Source organism: Echiichthys vipera (genome assembly GCF_963691815.1).
Source record: "Echiichthys vipera genome assembly, chromosome: 9".
Taxonomy (NCBI): domain Eukaryota; kingdom Metazoa; phylum Chordata; class Actinopteri; order Perciformes; family Trachinidae; genus Echiichthys; species Echiichthys vipera.
This window is the reverse complement of record NC_139834.1, coordinates 21,299,055-21,313,255: the sequence shown is the minus strand read 5'-3', so window position 1 is coordinate 21,313,255 and position 14,201 is coordinate 21,299,055. Positions and strand designations below refer to the sequence as shown.

Below are 14,201 nucleotides of genomic sequence, written 5' to 3'. Positions count from 1 at the left end.
GTATATTCTGACTTAATAATGCCTTTTTGAATATTTTAGTAAGTAAATATATTATAGTAGAAACCCCAAATAAAAGTATGAACCTAAAAATTAGGATAAAAATGGGACCTTTAATGTAAAACTAACTTACTGTCAATATCCTGGACCCTTAAAAACAAAAATCCCTCTTAAAACTTGGCCACACCATGACTATTTAGCACCTAGATGTTTCTGTCACCTTCAGCTTTCAATACAGTAACTAAATGTTAACTAAGCATTGGTGAACACTAACAAATTTAGAATATATTGGTGTTAAAATGTTATTGTGATTACGGCATACAAGTCAACAGGGAACTATACACACAATTGTTCAGCAATTACAGGAAATATACACATTAAACACAGGGTCAATTCACAAATACTTCCTTTAATTTCCCATAAAAAACTCATGAGATAAATTTGTTTTTACTCTTCAGAAATACTAAATGTCCACAAACAAATAAGAATTATCATAGAAAAGCACATTTTCACAGTACATATAAAAGAAATATAGATTTAAGTAATAAAAAAGCAATCTTAAACGAACAAACAGCATGTGCTTCAGACACTCATCGAAGTAAAACAGTGACTGCTAAATTAAAACGCTCATTTCATCAACGAAAAAACATTTTGACTACATAGCAATAAAATCAACCATGTAGTTAACTGGTCCTTTGAAAATGAGGTACTCTGTCTGCAACACAGAACACGCAAAAAAATAAAAAATTAACACACGGTGTGACAGGATTACACTTTGAAAACAAGTCAGAGATACTGTACGTTGACATTACCTGAAGTGACTCATGTTAATCTGGCAATATATAATATGGCCAGCCGACAATGATTGAGTAGCTTTTTTTGCTTTAACTACATGGAGTTTTACTCAAACAAAGTGTAGTACTGGGCGATGATGTCACTAATGAAAAGTGCCTTTTGTCCGACAAAACAAAAGAGGAAAAAATCGTAGTTGTGCAACTTCATGAAAGTTGTAATGTTTAACCGACATGTAAATCCGGCCGTTTGACTTCAGCCGTTCACATCAAAACAAGGCTAACCTAAAGAAGACAGTTATTGATAAAATAATACATGATGGTGGAACTCAACACAGCTCTCTGAACAGCTACCTTTCTTCTCTGTTCTGCTTATTCTCTGCATACTTCTAAATGAAAACATGGCTGCAAGTCAAGCTGTGGTTGGAGGAATGATGATGAGCAAGCGATTGAGCAATAGCTGCTGTTGTTGTTGTTGTTGTGGCGCAGCTGCACAGTCAAAGAGTCTTTCTGTTGGTCATCTCGAGTACCAGCGAAACAAGAACAGAGAGAAGCAGAGACTACACTGCTGCCTTCACAACTCGACAGTGTTCACCATGGCTACAGGGAAAAGGCTTTCAACTATTCACCATCTCCTTCCATTATGCTTTCGCACACTCCCTTCTCTACCTGCTGTTTGCAAGAGTAACAGCAACACTGCATTCAAAGAGCAACATTAGACCTCAGGTTCAGTCATACAATGTCTTTTGAAATGTTTAAGGAAGAGCAGCTGTGTTGTTATGAAAATAAAGGCACTCATTGTACTTCAGTGTGTATAACTGGAGGGCAGTTAGCATTAGCACTCCTTACAGACTCCATGAGATGAGACCGCCAACTTCCTAGAAAAAGTTTCTTCCTAGGAAGTAATTTATTTTAAACAGTAACCTAATGGTGACCATTGGTGCTGCATAAGTAAGTGTAAATATACATTCCAGCCAAAAATCCATCACAGAGCCCCCCTCCCGTGATCCAACTAGTTTCCACAAGTAGACTGTGTGGTTGAGATGTGTGTGGACAACGTATTGCATGCCTAGCACAAAGCAGCAGATAGTAAATAAAGGATAGCAACTGAAGCCCAAACTATTTTTCTAAGGATTTGGTGGAATTTATAGTTTTATTGATCAGTTAGCTAGAAACTCGACTTTAATGGCATGTTAATCTTTTTCTGTAGTTTGGTAGCTGTTTGCTAGCTATTCAGCCATGACAAATTGATACACTGATGGTAAATCAGAGATATGTTTATGTAAGTTTGTTTTAGCGTATTTGTGCCCATAACAGGTCAAACCTTCTTAAAGGAGCAGTGTGTAGGATTTAGTGGCATCTAGCGGTGAGATTGCAGATTACATCCAACTGAGTACCCCTCCTCTCCCTTATCAAGCCTCTTAAAGGGCCTATGGTGGCCTTCACTTAAACATAAAACACGAAAGGCCCACTCTCAAGCCAGTGTTTGGTTTGTCCTTTCTGGGCTACTGTAAAAAACATGGCGGTTCTACATGGGTGAGGACCCGCTTGCTGTTTAGATATGAAGGGCTCATTCTAAGCTAACAAAAACACAACTGTTTTCAGTTTTAGGTGATTAAACACTAATGATACATAATTATGAAAAGTAAATTCCATTACTGGCAATAGACCCCCCTAAATCAAAATACAGCTGAACAGCTGAAGTTCCACTCCATTTTCTAACGAGCCTCCAGTCCATTCCACCAGACCATGTACTAACCAGGGTTTGTCTTTCTAAGGACAAACTTGGGTTTTCTATATGAGTGCCTTCCAACTAAGATAAAATCAAGTTATATTTTGTCAGCATTCAACTACAATTTCCATTAGTACCTGTTGCCGAGAGGCATGGGAGCTGTAGCTGATAAATGCTAACAAAGCTTTGTTTTATCTTGGACAAAAATAGACGATTTTTAATGGTGCTGTCCAGTACATACCCCATCTTAGGTCTAGCCCACATGTACATGGGTATACTTTAAAAGGTTGCCCTTTGGCCTTACATCTACACGTAAACCACAGTTTAGGTCACTGAAAACTATGAAGCAAGAATTTTCGATACAGATACTGATACCAGTTCTGAACAAAAAACTTTTTTTGATACCAATTTTATAAAATCCAAACCAAACATAGTGTTTTTCCTGTATAACTCTACAAGGTGTAACAGACAGCCAATCACCAGCAATATTAGATCTTGCTACAAGCATGCTGCATACTTACTGGCTCATTGAAGCTGATGATATGTTCTCCTTTGTAGCCATAGGTTACCATGGAGGCAAGTTGGTTGGTGCCTTAAAGTATCAAAGTTCGGTACCCAGGCCTACTGAAAACAGATATTTTGGAACTTGCCAACAATATGCTATAAAAACACAACACCGTGTTTCAGCAAAGAGCTAGATAAAGAAAATCCTCTAAAGCAAAATCTAACACAACAAAAGCCAATATAGAAAAATGGGAAGAGTCTCCATCACTGTATAAACTCTTTCCAGCACCAGTCTGCATTTATCAAAATTGCCTCTCATTTTCTGCAAAGTACTAGGACCAGGAGGGGTAATATTGTTGACAATTAGGGAGAGTTTCTGTGAAGCATACAGCATCATGTCCAGCTGAGCCCCTACAGTGCTCAGTCACTCACCATGGAGCCTACATTTAGTAGCAAGTATCATGCAGTAGTAACCAAAGACTCCCAGGGTAAAACACTGCCCCCACACAAAATGAGTCCCCTGCACACATCTATGTAAGTGTGCACACAAACTCTCACTATAACTGCTCACTTATGTCCTATGATCCCTTTCCCTTCACATCTACAGGGCCCAGCGGAGGTTGGTTACATAAAGTTAATGCATAACAGAAAACAACTTTGGCATTGAGGAAAACTGCATATAGTGTGTGCTTTCAGTCTAATGTGCTATGGTTTGACAGAATAGGTCACAGTGAGGAAGAATCTAGCAACTATCTGTCCGTATCTGTTTTAGAGATCCAACAATTAAAAAAGAAATAAAGTTTTCCCTCTTCTGTGCTTTGGAGAGAAGTGACATGAATGATGATGATTAGATAAGATCATGTATTTTCCTTTTTAAAAAGTGCCACTGGGAGTGTTCTGCAAGAAGAGCAATCTTCAAGTCTTGGCTTAAAAAAGGCAGATCCAGATCCACAAAAGGTGATCATGGTGGATTCCAGGAATTTCAGTAGATTGTTTTAAATACGACCAGCTTGATCTTAAATCGGAGGCCCTTTATCCTCATACTGTGGCGGAGGGGTAAGTGGTTCTATACTGAATCCAGCTGCTGGCTGAGAGTTATCAATGTTTTTCATGTGCAGCTTCTCTGATTTAATCCTGCGGATCTTGATAGGGAGGAGCTTGCGGTTATTTTTTCCAGCTCTGCGATTTGATGTGGAAGCAGCTGCAGCAGCAGTAGTTGGAGCATTGAAAGTAGGAGCAGGCTGAGATCTGGCAGTTGTGACTTCTGACCCCTCATATTCATACTGTACACCATCGACTTGGACAAGGTCATCATAGGAAGGTAGCTGGGAGTTGCTTGGGCGAGGGTCACTCTGACGGACAGGGTATTGGTCACTGCCTACTGCCTCCTCATAGCTGGGTACAGCGTAACGCTGGGCTTGTTCCTCAGCACTGCAGACATTTATAGAAACATTAAAATAAGTCAATGGCACACAATCATTATGGGTAATCTCTACTGGAGCTAATAAGAGGGGAACAATATATAATTAATGTATTATTATTCTCAAATGTGTATTGCCTGGTTAACCACAAATCACTTCCTGTGAATACTGTCAAGTATGTGCTAGCTTGTGCGAAATATTCAAGACTTGACAGCCTGCCACCCAACTTGGGCTGCAGCTAATGATTATTTTGATGACGGATTCATCTGGTGATTATTTTAAAGATTATTCAATTAATACAGCCAATAGCATAGACCTGACGAGCTATGTTGTTAGTTAATTTAAAAAAAATGGAAACATAGATGTTAATTTAAATGGATAATGTGAATGTGTTGCTGCTTTAATTAAAAAGCCTGAGTCTCAGAACTTCAAAGAGGCATATGACCTCAGTCATCTGACAAATATAAAACCAGACATAGTTTTCGGTTTCATTGATTTTCCATCTAATTGCAGATTTTGATAATGTTCTGAAAATAATGTGAAGTAATTGTATCCAACAGTGATCATCATGACAGGAGGGAGACTGTGTAATCTGTCAAAACCAATATACCAGCATTTTTTTTCTCACATGCACAAGATTGGCAGCTTACATGGTCAAATCAAGTTCTGTTTACACACATAACAACAAGAACCAGTCATCTTTGAAAATGAAGCTATGCATTCCGCATCTTGTTTAGCTAAAAAAGCTATTACTGGACTCACGTTTCTCTTTCCTCCTGCTCCCTAGTTGTCGCTCCTCCATGGTTCTGGGCCTGCTGCAGTCTCTGCTGCTCCCGCTGTTTGTTCCTCAATCCCAGACACAAGGACAGCACCAGCATGAATACCCCAGACCCCACCAAGACAAAGGCCACTGAAGACGCTTTATGTTTCCTGCCACTAGTATCATCACCATCTCCTCCTGAACTGCTGCTGCTGTTGTTGTTACCAGCCGTGTCTGCAGGTACCACGCTCCACACAATCATCACAATGCCGAGGGCAACAAGCCCAACGCCCAGAGCACACAGTGCATATTGGGAACCTGAGTTTCCACTGTTTTCACTGCTGTTGTTATGATGGTTGTTGTTGTTGTTATTGTTGATGATGTTGTTGTTGTTGTTGTTGTTGCCAGTGCCTCCTCTAAGGGTGCTTGGTGGTCCATCCCCACTGGAACGCATCTTGGCTGTCTCTAAACTTCAGTCAGACAAGCTCCAGTGAGGTCAAAAACTGTAGAGAGAAAGTCATGTGAGGTCAGAGACGAACTGGAAAACACACCACACAATAGAAAAGAAAAGAAAAACATTCTTGAAGGCCTGTCTGCAAAACAACACTAGGCCATTACCTATAGTATGCCTCTCCCCAGTCAGAGCTATCTTGTTAAGAAATGAAGAAACCTAACATATCGCTGCTGCTCAGAGATTTGTTGTTAAAAGAGAACCAACATGTGATATGCGTGGGGAACCAGGCAGGCAAAAAAAGTGTCAAAGCAGCGTTTGGAGTAGCCTAAGTTATTAATAACTTACAGAAACATTGTGTGGAAAAGTCCACCGTCTCTCTCTCTCTCTCTCTCTCTCACACACAAACGCATGCACACAAGCACGCAGCCGGGCTGCAGTCCATCGCTGTCCTTCCCCCATCTTACAGTCGTGCTACTATAATGTATAAAGTTGGCAGTCTGTGGGTCTGGACGGCTTCGAGCGGTTGATCAACGGTGCAGATCAGCTCTAAGCGTAACACTAGACGCCCACGGCTCTTTTGCTTCCAGAGTGCTAACGTTCTGTGTGAATTCACACCTGGGATGGGATCACGCTGCCTTTGCTTGGTTTGTGGGAATAACCAAAAAGATGTCATTCAGGCGTTAATAAAGACTTCTATTTTATTCTTTGTTCATTGTGGTGCTGTTGCATAATTTCTGTGTGAAAAGCCCAAAAGTCACCTAATTGTTAACACATTATAAAGGGTTGATAAGGACAGCTATGGCCACTGTCAAATATATAACAATAGCTTGGCTATGTTACCTTCTCTTCCCATCTTTTAAATCTATGCTTAAATCTATTGTATTGATCATTATGTGCCATGTTTTCATGTAAATAATTATTAGATTACCATGCATTTAACTGCATGTGCTAAAATAATTTTCTGAAATGCAATCAGCGTGATTCAGTCAGAATTGTTGCACACTGCATACCTAGAACATACCAGTGATCACAAGGCCACCCTGCAGTGTCACTATGAGGACTGCTGTGAAGTGTAACTAAACTCAGTTAAAAGTCCAAGGAATGAACTATCTATATATAACCCCTGTGACCATTCAATAATACACCCACCTACCATGTCAGTGTGCACTCTGCAAACAGGCCCAGGCCTGCCGGGAGTGAGGGGGGGGGGTGGTGTTAAGTAGGTAAACCCCAGCTCCAATTTAGGAATACCCTCTCGCTAAAGAATGCAAGGCGTGACACTGAATTGTTCTTGTTATCGTGGCTGCTAGACATACCGACCCTCACGAGCCTGCGAGAGGAACATTTACGCGAAGATGTCACATATCATGGACTTGTGTGGGGCGTGTTATACAGCCCAACTTAAAGGTTGTATTTCACCACCACAGTTTTTTTTTTCACAGCAAATAAGTAATACATTCATACTCGTAAAACATTTCCACAAAGTCCATTACAACATGTAGTTAATGTGTGGGTGATCGCGAGAAGTTGTATTTTACCACACTCGGCAACCTACTCCTGAAGTGTTTACTTCTGAAGTGATTGTTCCCTCTTAGTTTATCAAACGGCACGACTCGCGTTGAATGTTACGCCTAATATACACCAGACGATGACATTCGGGCGTAAGACTCGACGCATTTTGAGCATTACATCCTTAAAGTAAACGTAATTCATGTACCGTTGTTTCGCTAACGCACACCGCGCAGTGTCCGTTAACACATTGGGCGGGTTTCTTACGTTGACCACAGCAGGATACGTAACGCAGCGAGACAAAAAAAGAAACTTTCCAGAACCTTCAAAAAACTTCTACAGCTATTGTGTAACTTTTGGAGTAACGTTTCAGCGCTACACAGTAACAATGCGGGGAAGGAGCGTGGCGGCTTGAAACTACTCACCTTTGCATCGTTTTGACTCTTAAGCAGGCTGACTCTTCGCCCTCTTTTTGTGCTCGGAGCTGGAGGGAGGTGTGGCGTTTATTCTCTAGAGCTCTGCCGACGCGGACAGAAGCGTATGTGGCATAATTTGGTGACTAATTTAGGGGTCAGGAAGAAATTCCCTTTCTGAAACGGATGGGCCCAGACAGTCAGAGAGGGAGGGGAAGCGGCGGGAGGAGGGAGGGAGGGGGCTCACACGGCTGCACTTCCAGTTTCATTAACCCGTTCACTCCCGGGCTTGGTGAGAGATGGAGAGAAAGTATTCGGGGGAAATATGTTTGGTATTTTACCTCTGCATATTTGGCTATAGTCCAGTGTGTATTCAGGCCTCAGCTGCTGTGGACGGAGACATAAGCTCATAATAAAGGGAACCTATTATACTCCTCTTAGGGTACATACGTGTAGTTTGTGTTTCTACTAGAACATAGAAGAAGAAGAAGATTGCCTTTATTTATCCCGCTACGGGGAAATTGACTTTTTTCACTCTTATTATTAATCATGTTACACACACAGGCCCGAAATACACACATGCACAGACAGGACCTATATACATGCAATTAAGGAGAGATGTTAGAGCGAGCAGTTGGGGGGTTCAGTGCCTTGCTCAAAAGCAGCTCGTGCCCAGGAGATGAACTGGCACCTCTCCAGCCAGTCCACGCTCCATACATGGTCCACACAGGGACTTAGACCAGCGACCCTACGGTTCCCAGCCAAGGCACCTATGGACTGAGCTGCTGCCACACAGATTTTTATAGGTTCATGCTTTAATGTTCAAAAAACACTTTATTTTCTCATTTTTTCTTTTATTCTTTTATATTCTCTCTCTATTTTCTGCAACACCCACTATCTGCCCCCCGCCCCGCCCCCATCATAACAAGATATGACAGAAACTAAGGAAAAGCATAATAGGACCCCTTTAACCTTTAATAAGCCTACGACAGTTGAGTTGAGTTTTTTTTAATTGTGCTGCAGTCTAAACTGATGGTCATACAATTTTATGACAGTTAAAATGAAGAAGAAAATGTCTTAAATTATCCAAGACTTCCCTGTAAAGAAAGATGTCATTTGGCACTAATTGCATACACATTAGAGATAGTAGGCTATTCACTTCAGTACATTTCCAATTAAATAATTCTAATAAAGTGTAGCCTACCCCCGAGATGCTTTAGTCAGCTGAACATGCAAAAATATAGCGCATTGTCTGCAGGGAGCTGACAAGTCAACCTATGAAGAAATGTTTAATAATAAATTACTAATAAGATTAGGTTTAGGGCATTATGATGGGTAGCTTATCCTGCAATAATACATCTAAATTTAATAGTTGATTTATATTTTGTATTAATATTAAAAATCTGCAAAGCTTAGCTGTGAAATAAACCATCTGTGGTGAGGCAATACATGTAATGGGGAATTATTTTCTTATGAACAGAAGAATGTAATTAACTAAATGGAAATCCCAGAGTGGAATATTTTTGCTGTTAAAGTGACTTGAACAAATATGTGATATGTGTTTATTTTGTGACAACTTTACGAACAGACTCATTAATAATCCTTTTGTTTAGGTTTTATTCTGACTGATACGCCCGCATTAATAAATAATAATAATAATTACTAAAAAGGAAATCAACTGTTATACACCAATTCTTCTCAACGTGAGGTCTGAGGGCCAGCAGGAGTCATTGAAAGGGTTCAAAGAGATCTCGAGAAGACACAGGGTGGCGATCACTTGGAGAATGTAATATAACAGTACATTTGTGTCTACTTGATTTGTTTTTGTTTTCAAGACAGTGAGATGATTCAGCTCTAAGTTGAGTCTCGCCACAAAATGATGAAAGCTTTCGATGTCAATGAAATGTGACGTTCTGTCTTACACCATCGATAACAATTAGGACCAAACACCACTGACTCAACGAGTACTTAATACTTCCTTCCTCATGCAGTAACTTACAAATCAATGAGTTTCATGTCAGGCTTACGTGACCGGATATTTACTTCCTCTTTGTAAATTTACAACCCCGTGAATGGCACTCGTTTCGAGGCCTTTGGACAGAACCAGCCCTGAGAACCAACCGGCTGACATTCAGATGACACATTTATACAGTACAGACGTCTCTGTGTTTGTATTAAAATCTAGTTGAAACATGATGAAAGAGTGTTACTCAAGACACTGAAAATGGGCTCCACTTGGCCTCCTCCTGTATTGACCTGCTAGAATGAGGACTGGGCTATTTCATAATAATGAGAAAACCAGTCCTGACCCTGGCCAATCACTGTATTGTTCATTTTGAGTGAGACAACTCTGTTATTGTGGGCTCTGGGGAGGTTTTCTTCCTCCTGAGCTTATGTCTGGTTCCTCTACATACACACAAACACACACACACACACACACACACACACACACACACACACACACACACACACACACACACACACACACACACACACACACACACACACACACACACACACACACACACACACACACACACACACACACACACACACACACACACACACACACACACACACACACACACACACACACACACACACACACACACACACACACACACACACACACAAGGCTTGATTAAATCTAGAAGCCCTATCATTTTCAGACTGTAATCAAATTGAGTGACATGTCAGCAGCTACAAAGGTAAAATGTTACAATAATAGATAAGCTTGAATTTACGTGGCCTCAGAGCCTAAAATGTGGCAACTTCTCTGGCTGAGAATATATACGTGAATATATATATGATTATGGAATTAATACTCCAGTGTACCTTTCCCTTCAAATAAAAACCATACATAACTCAATAGAATAACCATTGTAACCAATTTGCAAGGTCCTTCACATGCACTGACGTGTAACTATTGATCCTGGTTTTTACAGCTGTTACCTGAGCATGTAATTACATTTCTCCAGTGAATGTAAGAAGCTCAGTTCATTTCTCAGGTGGAACTTCGCCAGACACACCTTCCCTCGTCATACCTCTGCTATCTCAGAGTACAAAGGGGTATCATATAATGAGTTGTCAGATTTTTTACCAACCGTGGGCAGATTGCCGTAAAGGTTTTAACTGAGGTAGCCAGACAGTAGCCGTATCAGTAGCGTGCTGCTGTGTCATCCGTAGCTTGCACAGTGATCGAGTCACTGCGAGTAAGAAGGGGAAGTTCCACCACGTTGTATTGCATGGAGGTCTAAACAGTCTTGTGTTAACATGCCCAACAGGAAGCACAGAAAGGAGAGATTACTGGAGTGACTCACCAATATACTGTCGAGAAATCAGTCAAGTGTACAGAGTTACAGATAACACACAGAGGTAACCGCTGAGTTTAGCATGGACCCCTCATTTGTATCAGAGGCAGTGAACCACACACACTTACTCATGCAAATGAACTGACAGTAGTTTCTGTCATAAGTACTCTTTGATTCTTCTGAACAGTGAATTTATACAGTCTCACGCCTTGCTGTTGTCCTTTATTCATACATTTCCAGCGTTTCTATTTTTTTAATTTTCGGGTTACTGATGGATGCTTTCCTATTTCTCACGCCCCTCAAAGTTTCTCTCATTCATACACCACCACAACCGTGTATATAGTATACTCTACTGAGCCTACGTGTGACATACTGACTGTGTGAGGTTTGTGGGTTGGGAGGCACTCCAGACACACAAATGTAGATTCTCCTTCTAGCTCTCGTTTGGCTTCCATCACGTTCTAAGAAAAATACCTGTCTCTCAAGCTCCTTGATATGTGATTTTCTTTACGTGCTAGTTCCAAACTTTGCTGTTTGGTTCTGGACATGCAGCTTTCCTTAGGTTTACTGGAGTTTTTTGTGATGATAAGAAGGTTGTTGTGATCTCTTAAGGCCCAGACACACCAAAACGACATTAGTGGCGATGATGGCTGACTGCTGTGTGTGTTGCCTCACATCGCCCGTGTCACATCCAAAACACACAGCAAAGACTACAGCCAACTGCGTGAGAGGAAATTACTCTTTATACCTGCAGGTGGCAGTAGTCTTATTCGTCATTCAAAAGGGAACTCCCAGATGGACAAGATGGATTCAAGACGCTAGTTAGCCAATTAGCATGTTGAAAACACAACCATGTTGAAAGAACTTGATATTTACCGTTTAAGTGTCAACAATAACACAAACAATTACAAACAGTGTCAACTTAAGACCTCAATGGCTATTTAAAAAAAACATTTTACCTAATAGAACTAATTTGATTTGGATCTCACGCCCTCTTGACTTAAGTCATTTGGTTACTTCCCTCCCTTCCTCTTTGTAACACAGATTCAACATGCTGAATTGTCCAAAACGTTGCTGACGAGGGTCGACAAGTGCCAACATTGAGGGACGCACCGCAAAAAGTCAGCCTGGTGTGCCTCTGCCTTCATCTCTTTCACATTACATGTGTGATTATTATTTATGCTAAAGATGGGCGCAACAGGAATATCAGATTATAGATGTTATCTTTATTTCATTAGAAGGAGCTCTTTCATTTTGATAGATATATGTATCCTCCCACAGCAGTCATCTTTTGTTGGCATTGTTCAAATATCTTTCCATGTTTACGGCACAGTATAAAACATCAGAAGAGGGTGCTACATTTGTTCAGACACAACTGTGTAAATGTGCAAGATGAAAAATGACTTATGCCAAACATAAACTCTAGAATTTAAATTTCAATTCAAGTCTTTTTTTTTGTCCACTGTCCCCAGCTACATTGACAAGGCATCACAAACAGCAGAATATAATGAAACAAGAACAATTTACACTGATATGAAACTTTTTTTCATTTTGTCATCAAGTACCCTGTATTATACAGTATTTTTTTTAAATCTCATTAGCTTAAGAGAAACAGTCAGTAGCAACAAACTGCCAAGTCACATCCCGATTCACAAAGAACCATCTATACACAAAAATAGAAAAAGTAATCAATTAGCTTAAGTCTCTTCTGGGAAAGGGGAATTACTGCCTTTAAAAACATCAAATCACCACCTGCCCTCAATGGGTCATACATTTTTTTAATAAACCAGGAAACTTGTAAAAAAGAACCCTGTCCCGTTTAAAAAGTGCAATCAGTCCTGTATATTCTCATCTTTAGAAAAAATAACCATCCCATGTTCAGGTGCACATGACGAATGTCCATAACGTTTCATCACACTCTGATGATCTCAGACGTTAGTGACCTCGATGCTGGTGTAACCGTGGATCGGGCTTCCCTCTGTTCTGGGCGGAGTCTGGTCTCGAACCTCCCGAGGCAGGGAGCCATAGCTGCTATGGCAACTTAAGTCTCGCCCATTGCGAGCTTTGGGGCTGAACCCTGTTGGAGGCTGAAACAGACACAAACATTCATTTTAATTAAAAATACACTCAAACAAGGCCCTGTTTTCTTGGTGCTACTGATGGTAAAATATATCACGGAAAATACTGTCTGCGTTGTGCTATTAAAAGGTCACATACTGTAAAAAGTAATATTTCCTTTCCGAAAGCCTAATTGTAGGTTTTTGTGTCTAGTATTTTTTATTCAGCCTATATCAAAACCTAGACTGAAACTGAAAGAAACAACTGCAACAATTAAGTTTCAAGAAGAGTCATTTTTCCCTCCACCTTTACAGCCCTCCTCCTCAGCGAGCCTTCGTCATCAGTGTGTCGGCCGGTGGAACTGGGCGGTCTGCCCAGAGAGTTCTGGCGAAGGAGGGTTGGCGGGGTTCCCAGGCCTAGATGCTCATAGTCCTGCTTGGCATCCGTCCTGCAAGGGAACATGGAAAGGAGCGAAGTGTTGTGGACAGCTGCAAATCACATTTAAAAGGCACTACAATACACCTTTGTGCAACATTTGCAGACAAATACAGCATGTGTTATCAGTGTGTTCCCTTCAGGTTAATATAACCTATTTACATATAAACAGTGGATACAGAAAGTGGATCTATTAATGGGATTCTTTATGAAGTATCCTCTCACCTGGCTGGGACAATCAGGGTTTTCATCTCCTCAACAAGGTGTCGGCGAACCATGTGCTTGTTGCTAGGGATCCCCAGTGCTGTTGCCATGGCGTCAATATTAAAAGTGGGGTCAAGCACCATGACCGCACCATGAACTCCACTGCTAAGAAGACTTTCAGCAAACTCCTGGACAGGGGGATGGAAAGAAGTACAAAGAGTGACTACTTTTCATTTACAAGATCAAATCTAACATTCACTAATACTGTGCCCATTACTGGCTTAAATAAAAGCCACTCATATGTAACAGTCTCACATAAATGAGGCCAAATTAGCTCCAAGACAGAGCAAATATTGATTAATTTGTTGATGTAAGTATGAAGTCACACTCCCTGAGGAAATTAACAGGAAGTCAGTCCGGACGGCTTTATCTCTACACACCCTGAATGCGGTCATGCCTTATAATGGAAACATGTTGTCCTATGCCAAGACAGTAGGCCATGTTGACTGGGGATATTCATATTGCAGCATCACCATAGAGGCTGTAATCTGAAAGGCTTTGTAATTAACTAGTAGCAGCTTAGAAATACAATAACAAAGGCCTTCTGTCACC

At 40.8% G+C, this 14,201-nt stretch overlaps 2 protein-coding genes across 7 annotated transcripts in view; both read right to left on the bottom strand.

The window, feature by feature from the left end:
- Positions 1–565: 565 nt before the first annotated feature.
- tmem51a (transmembrane protein 51a) lies at positions 566–7,724 on the bottom strand. The gene is made up of 3 exons (XM_083920619.1): positions 7,594–7,724; positions 5,208–5,708; positions 566–4,455 (listed from the first exon to the last, which is right to left on the bottom strand). The coding sequence occupies exons 2-3, from the start codon at positions 5,657–5,659 to the stop codon at positions 4,041–4,043; spliced, it is 867 nt and encodes a 288-aa protein (XP_083776745.1). The 5' UTR covers positions 5,660–5,708; positions 7,594–7,724; the 3' UTR covers positions 566–4,040.
- A 4,374-nt stretch (positions 7,725–12,098) lies between these two features.
- The window catches only part of kazna (kazrin, periplakin interacting protein a), a 129,841-nt gene continuing 127,738 nt past the window's right edge, over positions 12,099–14,201 (bottom strand). For all 6 annotated transcript variants that reach the window (XM_083920587.1, XM_083920589.1, XM_083920583.1 and 3 more), the window contains 3 exons: positions 13,611–13,777; positions 13,257–13,398; positions 12,099–12,979 (listed from right to left, as the gene is read on the bottom strand). In XM_083920587.1, coding sequence (XP_083776713.1) covers positions 12,821–12,979; positions 13,257–13,398; positions 13,611–13,777 — 468 coding nt within the window. In that variant the 3' untranslated portion in view covers positions 12,099–12,820. The remainder of the gene's footprint in view (positions 12,980–13,256; positions 13,399–13,610; positions 13,778–14,201) is intronic.